The 20,794-nt window shown below is 38.2% G+C and overlaps 1 protein-coding gene across 1 annotated transcript in view; it reads right to left on the bottom strand.

The window, feature by feature from the left end:
* Alms1 (ALMS1, centrosome and basal body associated protein) overlaps positions 1–20,794 on the bottom strand; it is a 238,310-nt gene that overhangs the window by 104,859 nt on the left and 112,657 nt on the right. Inside the window, exon 2 of the mRNA XM_023718405.1 lies at positions 15,529–15,807. Coding sequence (XP_023574173.1) covers positions 15,529–15,807 — 279 coding nt within the window. The remainder of the gene's footprint in view (positions 1–15,528; positions 15,808–20,794) is intronic.

Below are 20,794 nucleotides of genomic sequence, written 5' to 3'. Positions count from 1 at the left end.
ATATATATATATATACTAAATTCACCTTCAAACAGACACAATAGATTACTGCAGTGTTCCACCCAACAACAAAAATAATATACAATCTTCTCAGCAGTACATGGAACTCTCCAAAACAGATCACATACTAGCCCAATAAAGCATGCATAAGTGCAAAAGAATCAAAATAACCCCATGCATATTATCAGGTTATAATACAGTAAAACTAGAAATCAATGGCAAAAGAAACCACTTATGCAAACATATGAAAATTAAGCAATACACTCCTGAATAATCAGTGAACCACAGAATAAATCGAAGAAGAAATTGGGTAATTCTCAGACCCAAACAATAATGCCACTCAAAAAAACCAGAATCGGGGCCGGGGAGATGGCTCAGTGGAATAAGCGCTTCCCTAGCAAGCATAAGGGTCTGAGTTCAATACCTGGTTCCAAAAAAAAACAGAATCTATGGAACACAAAAAAATCAGTCCTAAGAGAGAATTCCATAACTCTGAATGTGTGTATCAGAAAAGTAGATGAATGCCAGGGAGAGAGCTCAATAGAATAAGCACTTGCCTGGCAAGCACAAGGTCCCGAGTTCAATCCCCAGTACCACGAACATAAAAAAAGAAAAAGTAGATGAGCCCAAATAAATAAACTAATGACACACCTCAATGTCCTAAAAGAACAAGAATAATCTAAATCCAAAGCTATACAAGGAAGGGAATTATAAAAACCAGTGCAGAAACTAATGAAATCAAGACTTTCATACTACCACGAAAAGAAAAAGATCAAAGAGCTAATTCCTTCAAAGAATATAAATAGACAAACCCTTAGCCAATCTTTAAAAAATAAAAATAAAAGGAAAGCCCTAAGGCAATATAATTGGGAATACAAAAAGGTAAAATCACAAGACACCAGAGAAGTCCAGAAGATTCATAGTAACTACTTTGAAAATACGTACTTCAATAAATTGGAGAATCCAGAATGGATTCCTAGATAAATACGAACTGTCAAAACTGCATCAAGATGTAAAAACCTAAACCACCCAGAAACTGGCAATAAATATGAAACGGTAATTATAACGTATCAAATAAGAAAATTTCAGGGGGCCTGGCCCTAGCTCAGGCCTTTAAGTGGCTGCTTCCACAAAGCTGTCAGCCTCAGGTTGCTGGAGTTCGAACCTCACACCTCTCCCGCTGGCCAAAAGTGCCCTGAAGGCATTCGAGCAACAACAAAAAAAGAAAATTTCAGGACCCAACTGTTTCACTGCTGAATTTAAACAAGATCTAACACAAACACTCCTCAAACTCTTCAATAAAACTGAAAGGAGCACTGCCAAACTCATTCGTGGAAGCTAGCTCTACCTTGATTCCAAAACCAAGCAATCTCCAACCAAAATAAGAAAACCATAGGGCAATATATTTAATGAGTATAGATGCGAAAATCCTCAGTAAGATAGTAGTAAATGGGATACAGCAAACCATCAAAAGGATTCATCCTTTTGGATAAATACTTGGATTCATCCCAAGTATGCAGGGAGGTTCAAATATGCAAGTCAACAAATGTAATACATCTCAGAAACAAACAAAAAAATTCCATAATCATATCAATAGATACAGAAAAGCCTGTGACAAAATTCAGCAACCATTCATGATTTTTTTTAAAAATCCTCAAGAAAATAGGTATAGAGGGAACTTACCAAAATCCACTTATGACAAAACTTTCAACATATTAAATGGGGAAAAAACTAAAAGCTGTCCCTTTAAAATCAGGAACAAAACAAGGATGCTCACTGTCACCACTGCTGTTCAATATTGTGTAGTACTCAATACATCAGCCACAGCAACCAAGTAAGAGAAATAAATAAAAGGGATAATATCAGAAATAAAGAAAGAAAATTATCCTTATTAGCAGACAATATAACCTTTATATAGAAGACCAAAAAAATTTCACCAAAAAACTAGAACTAGTGAACAAATTCAGCAAGGTGGCAGCAGACAAAACTTAATGCTAAAAAGTCAACGGCATTCTCGTATACCAATAAAGAACCCACCCAGGAAGACATTAGGAAAATAATACCTACCATTCATAGTAACATCAAGAAAAATTAAGCACTCAGAAATTAACCTAACCAACGAAGTGAAAGACCTCTATAACAAAAACTGTAACACTGTCAAAAAATCAAATGGGGCATTGGAAAATGGAAAGACATTCCCCTGTTCCTGGATAGGAAAGACAGTCCCTGTTCCTAGATAGGCAGAACCAATACTATGAAAATGGCCACACTTCAAAAATTGATGAGACAGATTTAACACAATTCCAGTAAAAATACCAATTCTTCACAGAATTAAGAGAAAACAATCCTAAAATTCTTAGGGACCAGAAGAGACTCAGAATAACAAAAGCAATCCTGAGGAACAAGAGCAAAGCAGTGTTGTAGGCAGCTGAATTAGATAGAAAAATTATAGGCAGTCAGACAGGGCCAGGCCCTCAAGGAGACAAGAGGGAAGACAAGGTGACTGCAACTTGGAAGAGACAGACACTCCCACATAAGCCAAACCTCAAGACCAAGACACAAGAGGAAGCATAGCTACATACTTCCCTAGGGATGAGCATCAGGGACTGATATTCTAAATAGGTATCAATCACCTTGAAAGAGCCCAAATGAGTCACTAATCCAACCTCCAACAGGAAGAGACTCAGTCCCGTATTCATGCCTACTTGCTATGTGACTCATTTCCCCATTTGGTACTGAATTTAATCAATTTTACCTGAGCAATGGTGCTTGTAATCTCACTGGTTGACCATAGTTTTGTCCTACCTCACTCCCACCTAAGCAAGTTCCCATATCTTCTCCACCACTTTAGATTCGCCTCACATGGTTTTTACTCTACAAAAGTCCTTGGAAAGACAGATTCCCGGAACAACCCACTTGAGACCCCTCTTCTGTCCCTCTCTCGTGCAGGAGCTTTCTTTCTCCCAATAAACATATTCTGCTCATAACCTCTGTTTGTTCCTAAAATTCATTCTTCAGTTTTAGAGAACAAGAACTCGTTCCAGGTACTCTTCAGATTGGGAGATCATTTTTCGCCATATCATTCAGAGGTCATCCACCAAAGATCAGTTTTTCTCTCTGTCTCATTATTATTAAAATACCCATACTGGGCCAGTGATATAGCTCAGTAGCACAAGCAACTACCTAGCAAGCGCAAGGTCCCAGGTTCAATCCCAACACCACAAAATAAATAAATAACCCATACTATCCAAAGCAATACAGTCAATGCAAATCTCTACCACAAAATTCCAAAGTCATTCTTCGCAGAACAAAAGTCTAAAACTGACTGGAGCAACAAAATATCCCAAATAGCCAAAGCAACTTTGAAAAACAAAAGCAAAGATGGAGGCATCAACCTTCCTGATTTCAAATTATAAACCAATACTAATCAAAACAGTTTGGTACAGACATAAAAAACAAATACACTGCTTAATGGAACCAGAGAGCACAGAAATAAGCCCAAATATAGAGTCAACTAATTTTCAACACAAGGACACACCAAGAAGAAACAATGCAAAGAAAGCAGATTTTCCACATGTAAAAGAACAAAACTGGACCCTTATTTTGTAACACACAAATCAACTCAAAAGTGAACAAAAAAAATCTAAAGCCATAAAACTATGTTTGAGTTTAGTTGTCCCCCCCAAACATCATGCTGTCATGGGGTGGACTTCCAGAGTTTGTGATTAACCCATGATGCACTGGGATTATGGGTGTGAGTGCTGCTGGGATTATGAAGTTGAGTACTACACCCAGCCTGGGGCGTATAGCCTGAATGTAACCTAAAGAACACACGCTTATTCTCTGTAGCTTGCTACTCTTCCCATTTGCTCTTGCTGTTTTGCTGTTTTCTGCAACCATAAACTGCTGCCCTCTGCCATGTGCCATTCTGCTCTGGAGCCAGCTGAGTATGGACTCAAACCTCCACTGACTGTGAACTAAATAAACCTTTACTTCCTTCATTTTGGGTGTCAGATATTTGTCCCAGTAACAAGAGAATAACTGAGACAAACTACTAAAAAAATATACAGACAGAAAACTCCACTGTCTTGGTCTTGGCAATCTGTTTTTGGATATCACACCAAAAGCTTAGAGTATGAAAGTAAAAACAAACGGGACTAAATCAAACAAAAAAGCTTCTGCATAGCAAAGGTGACAATCAACAAAATAAAGAGACTACAAAATAGTGGGAAATATCCATAAAACAATATTATCTGGTATAGATTAATGTCCAAGATATTTAAATAACTCACACAACACAAAAAAACAAACATGATTTTAAAATAAATAAAAAACAAGTGCAGGGCCAAACATCTGTAATGCCAGCAACTCAGGAGGCTAAAGCAGGAAGATCACGTTTTTGAGACTGGCTTGAGCAATTTTGTAGGACATGTTAGTCTGTTGATGTACCCCAGGGACAAACAGCAGCAGAAATAAGGAAAATAAGACTGTGCATGTTGGCATGCACCTGTAATCCCAGTGCACGGGAGGCTGAAAAGAGGAGGATCACTATGAGTCCTATCTATGTAGTGAGACCCTGTAGGCCCTATACTAAATGCATTAAAAGCAAGCAAGCAAGCAAGACAAGAAGACAAGAGCTGGGTTCAGGGGAAGGACTGTTTGCCTGATCAGCAAAACACCCAAAGAACAGTAGGGACATTGACTTATATCTTGGCAAAGTTAGAACCAGGAGACACAAAGTTGCCTAGCAACTAACAGCCGAAATTGACCAGGTAGTTTTTTTCTCAAGACTCAGGTAGCTTGGGCCCAGGTTATAGCTCAGTAGCACAAGTACCTGCTTGGCAAGCACAAGGCCCTAAAGTTCGATCCCCAATACAAAAAAACAACAACAACAAAAAAAAAAAAAAAAACAGGTAGCTTTGTCCTGCCCTCCCACATACGATTAAAATGGGTGGAGATATAGCTCATTACTAGAGTTCTGAGTTCAATCCTCAGTAATGGAGAAACAAAAAGCCAACCAATATATGAAAATCACAATGACATATTAACTCACATCTATTAGGATAACTACAATCATTGTAATGGGTCAACTCACATTATAAGAAATCTTGTGCTTTGTGTTGTAAATGTATACCCACCCACTGTTCTACTTTGTTTAGTAAATAGGGCTGACTCTTGCTGTTTGCTAGATAAAATTCCAACCTCACTAATTCCTGGAAACAAAGTTAGATTACAGAGATGACTTCAAAAAGGAAACTAAATGGGCTTTAACTTCTTGTAACCTCCCAGCTAGGCAAGGCTGACTGCAGGTACTCAGGTGCAAATTAACCAGAAACTAAAACAAAAGCCCCAGGAAATTTAGTTTGAGTAGTGGTCACACTAACTCTGAAAGCATTATTTTGTGTCAAACAATAAATCTGTTTACCAAACTGAATGTGTTTCCATAAAACCCCCCTGCTCCCTGGGCTAGCCACCTTTCGGTATTCTCCAGCGTGAGAGCTGATCTGGCCCCTGAGCTCAGTAATAAACAGCTCTTTTAAATTCCCATCTGGCTTCTGATCTGGTTCCTATTCTGAGCAACCTATAACAATCATAAGCGCTAAGTGTTAGTGAGGGCATGGAGAAAAGAGTATCTTTATACACTGCTGATGGGAATCTGAACAGGCATGACAATTATGGAAAAGAGTCTGGAGGTTTCTAAAGAACTTAAAAATTTAACTATCATATAATCCAGCAACTCTACACACACACATAAGTATATGAAATTACCATCTCATAAAGATAGTTGCACACCAATGTTCAATGGAGCATTACTCACTATAGCCAAGATATGGAAACAAGCAAAGTATGTTTATTAATAAATGCATAAACAAGCTGCAAACTATACTGTATTCAGTGGAATATTAGGCATTTAAAAGATGATTTTGCCATTGCGAAAACATAGGCAACTGGAGAATGTTATGCTAACTGAAATAAGTCAAACATAAAAAGAAAAATACTGCACAATCTCATTTATAAACTACATAAAAACTACTGCTTTTAAAGTCAAACATGAAGATAGAGAACAAAAAAGTGGTTTCCAGGGATACAAGGTAAAGAAAAAAATGAAGAGATACAGGTCTGTAACACTTTTAATTTTTTTGAGGGGGTTGAACAGAGGGCCTTCACACTGAGCAAGAACACAGCCCTTTATCTTCTGAGCTAGGGTGTCACTAAGTCACTAAATTGCCCAGGCTAGACTTGAACTTGTGATCCTGCCTCAGTCCCACAGAGTGCTGGTACCACAGGCATGTGCCATCATACCCAGCTTACTTTGGATCTTAAATGCCCTTCAAAGATCCATGTAGTAAAGGCTTGCTCCCAAAGGAGGTGCTACTGAGAAGTAGCACAACCCTTAGGAGGAGGGGCCTAGACTAAGGTCTTGAGGTTACCATGGGTATGCCCCTGACTGGGGGGTGGGGAGAAGAGATATTGTACTCCAGTCTCTTCCTGTTCCTCTCCTATCTAGTCTTCTCTCCCTCTTTCTTCTTCTCTACTTCCCCTCTTTATCTCCCCCTCTACTCTACCTTGCCCATGCACTACTACCAAAATGTGCTACTTCACTACTGGGCCAAAATCATCAGGACCAATCAATAATGGGCTAGAACCATGAACCAAAACAAGCCTTTTCCCTTATAAGTTATCATAGGTATTTTACTACAGTGAAAAAAAGCAAACAAAAATTGCAAATATGGAGCCAAGGAGATAGCTCAGGGCTGGGGCAATAACTCAGTAGAATAAGTGTTTGCCTGGCAAGCTCAAGGTCCCAAGTTCAATCCCTGGTACCATCAAAAAAAAAAAAAAAAAAAAAATGGCAAATATGAAAAATAAATAAATCTAGGGGCCAGTGAGATAGCTCAACAGTCTAAAGCGCCTACCTAGGCAAGCTTAGCCAGGCACAAGGAACCCTGGTTCAATCCCTGGCACCACCTACCATGCCAGCCTCGCCCTCAGGGCAGGCTGAGCAGATCAAAATAAATAAATAAATAAATAAATAAATAAAAGTCTAAAGATCTAATATACAGAAAATAAACTACCAGTGCATTACATTCAGGATTTTTGCTGACAAGAATAGCAGATTTAGGAGTTCCTGCCACAAAAAAAAAGAATCAATAATTATGTGAGATGATGAATATACTGACTGGCTTGACTATAACCATTTCCCCATGAGCATGTATGCAGTACCCAAGTATACAGCATACTAAAAGACAAAAGAGTACAATTTGAAGAGAGTTAATAAGCATCAAAACTAGATACAAATATGTTGGAATTTGAGTTTGAGACAATGAAAATGTTCTTGAGATGGATTATGGTGATAATTACACAACAGTAAGTGTACTTAATGCTATATTTAAGTAACTTTTATGTTATATATATTTTACCACAACAAAAAAAGGAAACAAATCAAGGAGGAAGACATAAGATACAAATCATGAACTGACAAGAATTTTAAACGCATATTGTTAAGTGAGAGAAGTCATGCTGAAAAGATGATACATACTGTTATACTAGCTATATGATAATGTACAGACAAAACTATGCAGACAATAAAGTATCAGTGTTTTCCAGTTTCAGGGAAGGAACAGAGAGATAAGTAAAAATGTAAGAGATTTCTAAGCCACTAAAACCATTCTGTATATACTGTGATGGTAGACAAGTGACATTACTAATTCGTCAAAATCCTTAGAATATAGCTGGATGCGGCAACACACATCTGCAGTCCAAGCACTTTGAGAGTCTACAGCAAAAAGATCCCATGTTCGAGCCCAACCTGGGCAACTTACCAACATAAAGAGACCCTGTCTCAAAATAGGAAAAAAAAAAAAAAAATTAAAGGTTTAGAATATAGCTCAATGTGAAGGCCTAGGTTCAATGCCCAGTACTGAAGGGAAAAAAAAAAGAAAGAAAGAAAAGGTATAAAACACATAAATCTTATAAATTATGTACTTTCACCAATAATAATATATCAATATTATTTCACCAATTACAACAAATATCCAGAGTAATACACTAAGAAAAATGGAGAAGGTAAAAGTGAGAAAACAAAGCCTGTACTTTCTATGTTATTTTTCTATAAACAAAAACTATTTCCATTTCCAAAAAAACTGGACTAATCGAGCATGACAGCACATGCCTGAAATCCCAGCACTCAGGAGGCTAAAGCAGGAGGATCACAGTGAGCTAGAGGCCAGGCCAGGCAACATAAGGATGAATTCAAGGCCAGCCAGAACTACATAACAAGACCCTATCTCAAAAAATAAGAAAAAAATTTTTTTAAACTCAATTAAAAAAGATAAATTATCTGGACAGAAGATTACCAAGAAGATATGAGGTGTGAACAACACTATAAACAAACTAGACCAAACTATTCTAGAGCAGGGTAACATCCATTATTTTTAAATACACATGAAACATTCCCCAAGTCGGATATTAGACAACTGAAATTATAGTCTCATATCAAAATAGAATGAAATTAGGAACTAGTAACAGAAGAATTGAGGAAACTAACAAATATGTGGAAATTAAGAATCTTACGTAACAGATGAGTCAAAAATGAAACCACAGAGAAATTCTCTCACTTTTTTTAACCTGGAATTAAACTTAGAACACAGATCTGGGTGTGGATAATGGAAACCCCATTCTGGGCATGGGTGGCACCATCTAAAAGGTTTATAGCCTAGATGGGATGAAAGGAAGAGAGAGGCTTGTTACTCACTCCCTTCTGCCTGCCACCCATAAACTGCTTTTCCTCTGTGACGCCCCTTTGTCATGCTGGCTTTGCAGTCAGCTGACCACAGGCTGAAATCTCTACAAACTGTAAGCTAAAATAAACTTGTCCTCCTTCAACTTGTGCATGTTGGGTATTTTGTCCCAGAAAAGTAACTAAGACAATAGGCAAAAGAACTATGCAAAGTAGATATAAAAATAGCTAATAAGGGAAGTAAAAGAATTTAGATGTATTTTTTTTTAATTTAGATGTATTATGTTCATGTATCAACTCCCCTCAAGTATAATCAGGTATTATAAATACTAATAAAAACTTCTCTAAAAATATTTTAAATGGCTAATAAGTATTCAAAGAGGTACTCAACACCACTAGCCAAAAGGAAATACAATAGTCCCTCACCATTTTGCAGTTCAACATTCGCTGTCTCACAGGTTTTCAAAAAATATTAATCTAAATTATTTATCATGGATTTTTCGCTATATTGTGGGATTCTGCAGCACCATACAGTATAAATATGTTGTTAAAATTACATAGGTTTATGAGTTTAGAAAATGGTTAAGAACATTAGAAGTGTTTTTAAAAGTGTGGGAAAGGTTTATAAAGCCTTAAAGTGTATATAAATACTAAAATAAATATAAGGTTACCACTAATTTTCACTTATCACGGGGGTCTCTGGAACATAACCTCTGTGATGTAATGGACCACTGTATCACACTGAATCCCAGTACTTTGTAATATTAATAGGCAATATAAAAATATATTTAAAAACATTGGCAAATGCTGATAAAGATGTGAAGAAACTGGTACTACCATCATCTTGGTTCTTTCTTAGTTACTTTCTTGTTGCTGGGACAAAATACTTAACACAAGTTAAAGGAAGAGAAGTTTACTGTGATTCACAGTTTACAAAGGTTTCAGGCCACAGTCAGCTAGCTCCAAGCCTAGAAGCATGGCAGAGAAAAATCAGCCCACAGCATGACAGACAGGAAGCAGAAAAGAGATATATCCAGGAGCAAAGAGATATATCCAGGAACCCACCTCCTCCAACAAGGCTTTACCTGACAACATCATATTTAGGTATACATTCATCAACAGACTAATCCCAAGATCCAGTCACCTCCCCAAAAGCCCACTGCTAAGAGCATGAGGCTTTAGAAGGACATCTAGATTTAGACCACAACAGTCATCTACTGCTAGTAGGGATGTAAAATGGTATGGCCACTTTGGAAAATTATTTGGCCAAGTCTTTAAAGGATAAATACAGAATTACTACGTATTAATTACAACAATTCTACTAGATATACATATCCAGGAGAAATTAATCTATATGTCCACACAAAAATTTGTATGTAAATGTTTATAGCAACAGCATTTCTAATAGCCAAAGACAGGGAAAAAAAAAGTCCATCAGTTAATGAGGGGGTAAACAAAATATTGTTATAAATAAAACAAACTACTGATATTCATCCATAAAACGCAAGGTGGTAGTATATATTACCTTACAGATAAATACTGAAAACAATATACTATGTGAAAAAAGTCACAAAAAGCATATATTCCATTTGTATGAAATACACAAAATACATAAATCTACAAAACCAGAAATGCAGTAATAGTTCCTTAGGTATACATTCATCAATAGACTAATCCCTCCCTGGAAGACAGGCAGGGATTAATCAAAAGTATACAAGATTTCTTTTAGAAGAGAGAAAAACGTTTTAAAGTCAACTATAAGTAATAACGGTAACTATGCGTGTACTGAACACCACTGAATGCCACTGAATGGTGTAAATTGTATGGTATGTGAATTATGTATCACTAAAGCTGTTAAAATGCTTTTAAATAAGCCAATTAAGCACTCAAAACAAGAAGAAAAAAAAAAAAGGAAATCAAACTAAGCCTAAGGAAAGAGTGAAAGATGAAAACTGTATTACTGAATTTTTAAAAAAGAAAAGTGGGCTGAATATGTAGTTCAGTGGTAGAATACTTGCCTAGAATGCTCAAGGGTGTGGGTTCAATCCTCAGCATTGCAAAGAAAATAAAGGAAAGAAACAAAATTAAATTTAAACCCAGAACTATTTCCTTGGGCGAAAATAAATGAAATAAACCCCCAATCAGTTAAGGAAAAAAAATGAAATTACACAAAATTAGGAATGAGAACATTACAAATAAATTGAAAAATAAAGAATATTGTATATTCTCTATTACAATTAACTATAAATCCCTGCTCAATTCTAGAAAATCATAAATTACCAAAATTAACTCAATAAAAATGTTTATGTAGAGAAGACTACAACCCTAAAAGGAATCCAGAGACACAGTAGTTTCATGGATGATATTTTTCAAACATGGGGAAAAAAACCTCCTATATGCTTTAACTGTTTCAGGGATTGAAAAACAATCCTAGTATTTTTATGAAAATTGCATAAAATTGACAAGGTGAAGGATTATGACCTGTGTTCACCCTCTCCTGTGAAACAGTAACCTGCAGAGTGGGGAAACAATGCACACTGGGGTTGGGAGCTAACAGAGGAAACAAAGCCTTCCAAGCACTGTTCATGACTTGGTCAAAAGTTGGTGTTTCACAGTGTGGTGGCACAGGCCTGCAACCCCAGCATTAAGAAGGCTGTGACACAAACACCACTATGAGCTCAAGGTTATCCTGGACTGGACTACACAGGGAGACCTTGTCTCAAAATACAAAAGTTTGTGTTATGGTTTGTAATGCAGTAATAGTTCCCTAGATTAGATGCTCCCTAAAGCTCTTAGGTTCATAGGTGGGGTTTGGAGGAGCTTGGATCATGAAGGCATGTTACTCAGCAGTGGACCTACTCAGCAGTGAACTCGTCCACTGCTGAGTTTACAGCTAACTGTGATATTGCAGGTAAAGCCTGACTGGAGGAGGTGGGTCACTGGGGGAGTGACCTAGAAGGATCTCTCCCTCCGTCTCTCCTCTGATCTGTCTCTCTGCTTTTCACTGTCACACCAAGAGCTGTCTCTTCTCTGCCATGCCACCCTGCCTTGGAGCCAGCTGATATTATGGAATGAAACCTCTATACAAACCGTGAGCCAAAATAAACCTTTTCTTCTTAGAGTTACAGGTGTTGAGTATTAAGTCTCAACTACAAGAAGATAAGTAAGGTAGCTGGGGACCAAGAACTTCTAGTGATACAACCCATTGAACGGAATTACTTTCCTCAGCATGGCTCAAATGTACAGATTTAGGAATTACAAGAGGTGGTGTTTGAAATGACCGCTGTTAAATGGTCTGCAGGACTACATGAAAACAAAAAAGCAAAAGCTCTAAATTACTCCCTTAAACTATTAGAAAGACTAAACTTAGACTGGTAACATTTTGCTTGGCATTTAAACAGTCCCACAGCTTAGCTCAGCTCCAACAACAGCACTATAAATTTAACATCCATCGCTTACTAGCCTTATAGTCACCACTACAACATCGCTGTTACCTAAATGAGATATACTGGAAAATAATTGAATACTATAATTTTGTCATTTAACTTGAATGAAACTGATTATCCTATTATTTTACCTTATCCTTTGAATATTTTACACTGCATTAAATCCTAAACAACAAGACAGATGTGGTGGTATACACCAATAATCCCAACACTTTGGAGCTTGCTTGGGTCAGGAGGATTGCCACCCTGGGCTACTTACTGAGTTTAAGGCCAGCCTAAACTACATAGCAAGATTCTGTATTAAAAAAAAAAGTCCTAGTCCAAGTCCTAAATTCAAAAAATTTCAGGGTTAGGGTATAGCTCAGTGGCAGAACATGTGCCTAGCATAAATAAGGGTCACAGTGTCACATCCAGCGCTAAAATAAAAAATATACCTCATAAATTTCTAGTAAGAATAATTGAACATTTTCTCCTTTTAAACACTTTACAGCTGAATATATGCAGTGTATTATTTGTTCAAACTGTACTTCTGATTTGATTTAAAACTGTCTCATTGCTGTTTATCAATAAAATTTTGAAAAAAAAAAAAAAGTAAACACTTTACAGCTTAGGCCAGTAAATGTTTGCATCATCAGTGAGTGAAAGGAAAAGTTAGCTTAACATTTATTATGTCATTTTAACACTACCTTTAATACAGAAGACCATCTATACATTCATGTGTTTTTTAAGATAAATAAGAAAATAACTGATTTCTCTAAAACAAAAGAAAAATTCCAAGGTAAAGAAAACACTCTGGGCTTCAACCAGTAAAATTTTTGTACTACGTATAGGTTACTGACAAGACAATTTTCTCACACTGGGTGCAATAACAGGTAAAGTGGGCAATCCAGGTATTGTGAAATGGAAAAAAAAAAAAAAAATAGTGGACTAATTTAGGAATTCCTCTTCTAGGGCCTGAAAACATGAATTTAAATATTCCTGGTTATTCAAATAAGAAGTCATTATACAAAATAAGTTAGGAAACCTTATGCAAAAGTATGGCTTGAGCGAGGCATGGTGATACACACTTGTAATCCCAGTACTCAAAGAGGCTGAAATAGAGAACTGCCATGAGTTCAGGGATATATCATGAGTTCAAGGACTACCTGAACTAAATAGCAAGACCCTATCTCAAAAAAAACTAAAAAATAAAAAATAAAAATGTGGCTTTAATTATGGTCTATAAGTATACAACCTACAACTGAAAATCTCAAGCCCGGATTTCTTCTCTACTCTTTAAACCCAAACACATAATCTTAGCACTCACCCAACCAATTCCATCAACTCCCCACAGCCACTACCGTCACCATAAACTCAGTATTAACACCATATCTCATTATTGGCAAAAGCATTCACTTTATCACCTAACACCTGGACACTTTACATTCCATATTCAGTCCATTATTAAGTGTAATCTTACCTAGTAAACAGCTCTTGAATCAGTCTATTTTTTCCTATATCCATCAATATTTCCCTATTCCAAATATCATCATCTTTTGCCTGACAAATGGCTACCTCTTGTCCCTTATATAATTAATGCTAGTCCCCGTTCCCACCCTATCACAGCTGACCACTTTGCTACATTCTGAAACACAGATCTTACCATAGACTTCTACTTGTTTAAAACATTTTTACTGGGGGCTGGGGAGATAGCTCAGTAGAATAAGCACTTGTCTGGCAAGTGCAAAGGCCTGAGTTCAATCCCCGGTACTGCCAAAAAAAAAAAAAAAAAAAAAAACATTTTTACTGACTTTCCAAAACTCCCAACAACAGAGCCCTAAGTGCCTGCCATAGTACACAACACCTTGCAATCTGTACTTACACCATGTGGGTCCTTAAAAATGCCACACTCTACAACTACATTATCTTAACTCAATGAATAGAAAGATTTGTTCTAATAGTGTTTGTGGACAGGATATCATGCCTGCATCTTGTATAATGAATAACCACTAAGACAAAAATATGCAATGTATTAATTATTGAAACTGTCCAACTAACTGTTTTGAAACTGTCTCATTGCTATGTTTCTCAATAAAATTATTTTTTAAAAAATTGCCACACTCACTATCATCAGTATTTTTCATGTTGTTCCCTCAAGTAGAAGGCTCTTTCCCACCCCTTCTGCCTAGGTGACCTGTCTTGAATTTTCAAGGACGCTTCACTAACAAGACCAGGTTATCTTACTCTATGCTATCTTAGCATTTTAGCATTTAGAAGTTCTACTTTTATCTATATGACAGTCTGAATTTTATCTGCCTCATTTTCCTCTTCTGTGAACTAGGAAGGCAGAGACCAAAAACTGTTTGGGTTCACCAAACACCCGCCACCGGCGCCAATGTGTGGCATATGGTGATCGCTTAATAATATAGGCTCAATGAATTAAGTACCATATGGCACATTTATCACACAAAACTACTACTCTTTAGCCATTACCAGATTATGACCTAACTATTACCTGGTCTATCCAATATGATAGACTAGCCAAGCATGGATACTGAGTACCTGAAGTGCTAAAAACAATACTAGAGGCACTAATTTGTTCCTTTTCTTTTTCTTGCCTTTGCCTTTTTTCTTTAGTTTCCCTTCATTTTTTCTTTCCCTTTCCCTTTTCCCTTTGTTTCCTACTTTCCACTGCTGAGAATGGAAATCCAGGGTTTTGCAAAGGGAAAGCAAATGCTCTACCACAAAGTTGAGCACCGCTACTCTATCCAATCGCTCTAACGTCATATCGGCTCCTTCTATATTTACTTTATGCTTTCCAGTTTTCCAGACTGTTTGCAGCTGCATCACAAGCTTCTTGCATTCTAAGTCTGGTATTCTAAGCTGGAAACTCCCTTACTGATATAAGGCAAGGTCCAGAGAAGCTCAGCTGGCAGGGAGCCCCAAAACTATATCTGGAGTGTACATAATCCACAATATTTCCTCAGGGGGAATCGTGCACTTCACTGAAACTAATTGCTTATTATCTTCCCAACAAACTATTCCCTGGGTAACCACGCTGTCCAATCCTACCCACCTTCTCCAAAAAAGCGTTTCTTAACTATACGCTCTGGGAGTAAGTACTCCCTGAACAGGTGTTGTACTTCAAACGGCCCGGGACTCAGCCGGGGTGGGGGCGGGGAGGACGAGACAAGTCTTCGCCAGAAAGAGCCCGAGGCGGAGGGCGGCCCGCCAGCCGCCGGAGGAGCCCGGGCCTTGGCTGCTCCGAGGGCGCTCGCGCGCGCGACAGGGCCGGTGACGGGCGCGAGCCGGGCGCTGCGCCTGCGGTCCCGGCCCGCGCGCTCCCCTCTCCCGCCCGCTCACCTTCGCGCTGGTCCGCTCGCTCCGCGCGCAGCTGTGTATCGGCGGCGGGGGAGGAGGAGAGATAACTCTGGGGCGCGCCTGCAGCCAAGCCGTGGCCTCTTCATCCTCCCGGTCCTCTGCGTCCTCGTCGTCAGAACTCACCCCGGGTTGGAATTTGTAGTCAGAGTCTGGGTCCAGCTCCCGCCCCGCCTCTTCCACCACCTCCGCCGTCACGATCTCAACCAAGGTTGCTGGCTCCTCCACCACCGCCGCCGCCTCCACCGTCTTCTCCTCTTCTTTCTTTTCCCCTTCCACAACCTCCTCCTCCTCCTCCTCCTCCTCCGCCGCCGCCGCCGCCGCCGCCTCCTCTTCCTCCTCCTCCTCCTTCTCCTCCTCCTCTTCCTCCTCCTCCAGCTCGCCCGGCCAAGGTAGATCCTCAGGCTCCATGTTGGCGTCTGGCTGCGGGCGGCGGAGGAGGAGGAGGAAGGGGGCACGGAGGGGCGGGGTAGCGAGCTGACTGGCGGTTGCGGCCGCGCGCAGGCGCAGATGGCACCGCGGCCTCGCGCGCGGCGGGGCTGGGAGAGCGCGCGCCCGTTGCTAAGGACGCCCCGCGGAGCGGGCGGGAAGGCCTGACGAGGGAGGATCGCGAGAAGCTCACAGCCGTCACTGACTGGGACCTTGCTCATAGTACTGTAAACTCACAATAAACCCCAACTGGGCTGCTCTTAGGGCACAGAGGTCTCCCGCACAGGGAGAATTTAGCCCCTATTTTTGCTCCTGTACCAAGGAGAGGTCAAATCCTGGTATAAACTCAGAATAACACTAGTAGATAATACATTTTTAGAGTTTAGCGCCTATTACATAGAAAGAGGCATGAATCTTATCGTGGAAAAAAGAGTTGGAGAGAGGGAAATTAGATTAAGAATCGGAGATCATGTGAACCTCGGTGTCACCACTTACGTGTGACTTAGGGTCTCTAAAATGAGGGAAATACATCTTACGATGGTTGTGTTAATTACAGAGACTAAAGGAATTAGCAAATATGGAAGTCCTTTTTCTTTTTCTCTCATTAACTTTATTGAAAATCAATAATATATAACAAATTAAAAATTGTAGACAAATATTGAAATGTGATAGATATAAGGTGTATACACTGAATTTTAGAAAATATTTCTGAAATGAATACATGAGATTAATAATAGATTGCACATTGTAAAAAAATTATTTACAAATGAATATAACAATAAAAATTATCTAAAACATGAAGCAGAGTTTATAGATCAGTCATATAGTAATTCTCTCTATGCCAAAATCAATAAACGTATAATAATTTAATTAGAATTCTTAAAGTAGAAGGGGGTAGGCAGTAAATATTTAAAGATTTGTTTTTTGTGGTTGTTGGTGGTGGTGGTGGTGGAACCGGGGATTGAACTTCCCTTGCGCTTGCCAGGGAAGCACTTATTCTACCAAGCCATCTCCCCGGCCCTTTAAAGATTTAAAATTCCTGAATTTAGTTAGAATTATGCCACTACATTCCCAAGAAAAATGAACCTTTTGCACAAGAAATATAAATAAAATCATACCAAGATACACAAAAATGAAATTGTCCAAAAGTAATTGTAAAGAAAAAAATCATTAAAGCATATACATAGGGGAAAAAAGCTATGGAAGAACAAAATTAAATAGCATCTTATCCTACATCAGAAAAAAAAAGAGCAAGTGGATAAGAAACTAGACTTATTTATTCAAAGGACTGAAAAAAAAAAATAGGATCTGTCCTCATTGAATTTTATACTTAGCAAACATATCTTTGAGAACTAAAAGTAAAATATTTTCCAGTTATACAGACTCAAAATAGTCTAATACCTCCAGACATAGCATATAGAAAATAACAAAGAACCCAATCCAAAAGGTAAGAGAAGGCAGCTGGGGAGATGGCTCAGTGGGATAAGCACTTCCCTGGCAAGTGCAAGGGCCTCAGTTCAATCCCCAGTTCTGCCAAAAACAAAAGGCAAGGGAAGTTGCTATATGGTCCTGGATAAAGAATAAAGAGCTCTCAAAATGGTAGTTATGCAGGACTATGTAAAATATAGTTATATTAGATGAACCTATTTAAAAGGTCATTGAAGATTTCCAGAAAACAGTATCAATCTTATGTCAGATTATATACATATTTTTTCATATATAATATATATATATGTGTGTGTGTGTGTGTGTGTATGCAAAAGACAAGGAAGAACTAATATAAAGTTAATGGAAAATGGAAATACACTTTTTAAAGTTTGTAATACTAGGAAAAAAAAATACTAGGAGAAAATATCATACCATGTCTTATAAGTAGATTATCAGTCAAAGAAACAGTATAAATTATTTTTAAAAAATTAAAATTAAGCAATATTCAGAAAATTAAATGTTAATTAATTCAAAATTAAGTATTTCGAAATAATATTCAAAAATTAAATTGTGAATCCAACTAAGAGGCCAGAATGTAGTGTATCATATGTACAAATCTGTGATCAAGTCAGAGTACTCACACAGCCTTTGATTAAGTTAAAATATACAAAAATATCAACTAAGAAAAAGTTTTCATCATAGTAAAGAATTACCAAGAAAAAAACATAACAAAAATGCTGGAATGGCAAATATATGACCAGCACTTCTAACAGTTTGGGGATAGACCATCACACAAAGTTCAAGTATGTGGTGGATGTGTCCAGGTGTCTACTATGTGGTGGACTTGTGGGACTGAGCTACTGCTATTTCCTTGGTATCCACCTTGTAGACTCAGACAGAATTATGACCAATGGGGTGCAGGAGAAGTCCATTTGTACAGTATGCTAAAGGAAATGTTTTGCTGTTGTACACAAAATAATTATTGAAAGAATTGAATAATTGAAAGACTGCTGTCATCTATCTCTTTTTCTCCTATGTTTGTTTGCCCTATTTGGTGGGTTCTTTCCATTTTCATTCATGGAGTTGTGGTCATTTTGATCCCTCTCTAGACTATCTTTTAGTAGTCTGTGTAGGGTTGGCTTTGTTGTCATGAAATTCTTTAGTTGTTCTTTGTCATGGAAGTATTTCAACTCTCCATTAAACTTGGAGAGTTTTACAGGGCATATCAGTCTGGGTTGGAATTTGTTTTCTTGCAAGACTTGAACTACTTTGCTCCATGCTTTTGACTTGATGGTTTGCGAAGAGAAATCTGCTGTTATTCTAATGGGTTTTTCTTTAAATGTGATCTGTTTCTTTTCTCTAGTGGCTTTTAGTATACTGTTCCTGTGCTGAATTTATGGAATCTTGATTATTATATATCTGGGTGTGGCTTTAATTGGGTTGATGTTATTTGGAGTGCTATATGCTTCTGTTACCCGGATGTCAGATTGTTTCCCAATATTTGTGAAGTCTTCTGCTATTACTTCTGCCCATGTGCTTTTTATAACATTTGTATTGACTCCTTCTTTCTCATGGATGCCTATTAGTCTTACATTGCTCATCTTTGCATCGTCTTTTAGATGTTGAATTATTTTTTCCTGCATCCTAGTTGTTTTAAGAGATCTTTTCTTACCTTTTCACTAGCTGCAATGATATCTTCAAGGTCTGAAAGTCTATTTTCACTTTCATTCAAACGGTTTTGCCAGCTTGTGATTGAGGTTTTAATTTCCTGTATATCACTTTGAATCTGCTTCATGTATTCTATTTCTTTCCTATATTGCACATTCAAGGATTCCATCATTTTTCTATTCTCTATTTTTTTAAGTTAGTGTCTTCTTTAGAAGCGCTTAGTACTTCTTTCATTATAGTTATGTCTTTTTCACTTCAGAAATTATTTCTGATCTGATTTCCTCTATACCTTTCTGCAGTTGTTTCTTTGCTTCAGAGATTTCAGGTGTGTGATTTCCAATTCCTTCTATACTATTGTCTCCTGCATTTGTTCTGGGTGGGCTCAGGGCCTGAGAATGCATTTTGCTCCTTCTCGTTGTTGTTTTGTATAGCACTTTCTTCTGACCTTTGGTGTAGTGCTTTGGTAGAGTTATTACCTTAGCACCAGGTCTGGATCTACCAAATTTAAACTTGTCCATGTAGGTGTGGCTTGGGTCTGGCTGCTGTGCTCCACTTCTTCCTGCTGCAGCCCTTGAAGGTGAACCCACTGTGCCACTCTGGCATGATGTTCTGCTCCTGGATCAGCTGGGTGGGTCTTGCCTCTAGTCTCTCTCCAAGGAGTTCTGCTGCAGGGTTCCACACCAGGCCTGTCTGATGGAGGAAGTTCCACACACACGCCTGGAAGTCTTAATGATGGGTATTCCTCGTTGGGTATTGTACAATATCTCATTATCTGCTCACATTTCTTTAAGTATTACTGCCAGATCAGCATAAACACAGCAATAATGAAAATCTGAAAAATCACTAATGACTTGCCCTTGACCACAAGTGGAAAGGAAGGGTGAGGAAATAAACCTGTGCATCTGAAGACTGGCCTGATACTACTAACTAAGCCTCAGAATTGTTAGGAGCAGGCCTGGCATTCATTGCTACACTATGATATGGCTTTTGTTGAACATAAACAATCTCATAGCTTACTGCCTTCATTGTTTGCTAATAATATCACAAGGCTGAGAATGTTAAAGAACATAGGTTTATTTTGGTTTCCATGTCTGGAGGTCCAAGGCCAAGGGCCCACATATAATGATGGTATTTTTGCTGGTAGAGTCCTGACAAATAGCTAGAAACAGGTGCACACCATATGTGTCTTCCAGTCTCTTTTCCTCTTCTTGTAAAGCCATCAGTGTTCAAACTGATGGCTTTATCTAATCCTAATCACCTCCAGAAGGCCCACTTCTAAACACCACAGTTAGGTTAACTTTCTACCCTCTTACTACCTCACAATGAAGATTCAGCCTGGGGAGAGTCACATGGAGAGAAAAAACATTTTCTCAAGCTTTCACAGAGAGCAAATTGGTCAAGCAATGGCCATGACTCATCTTCATGGATGACACTGACAAAAGGATGTACAAAAGGTGGTATAGGGCTACAGGATAAATCCTGAGAGTACTTGGCTGATCTTATCAGATACAAAAGTTATATTTCTTGGTATATAGGTCTTGCTATATCTTGGTCTTAACCATCCAGCAGAAAAGTATAAAAATGAGGTAATAAAGTAAATCCATATTAATATGATGAGCTGTAAAAGGCTCAAGTCAATAACTTCTGAGGATAACCCACTAATATTATAGACTGCTAGACAGTGTTAGATTGTTTAGTTGAATTCAAACACCTACAGTGTTTAGAT

The sequence above is a fragment of the Octodon degus genome, unplaced genomic scaffold (assembly GCF_000260255.1).
Source record: "Octodon degus isolate 3935 unplaced genomic scaffold, OctDeg1.0 scaffold00058, whole genome shotgun sequence".
Lineage (NCBI taxonomy): Eukaryota > Metazoa > Chordata > Mammalia > Rodentia > Octodontidae > Octodon > Octodon degus.
The sequence above is the reverse complement of the archived record's forward strand: the minus strand, read 5'-3'. Positions and strand labels throughout refer to the sequence as shown.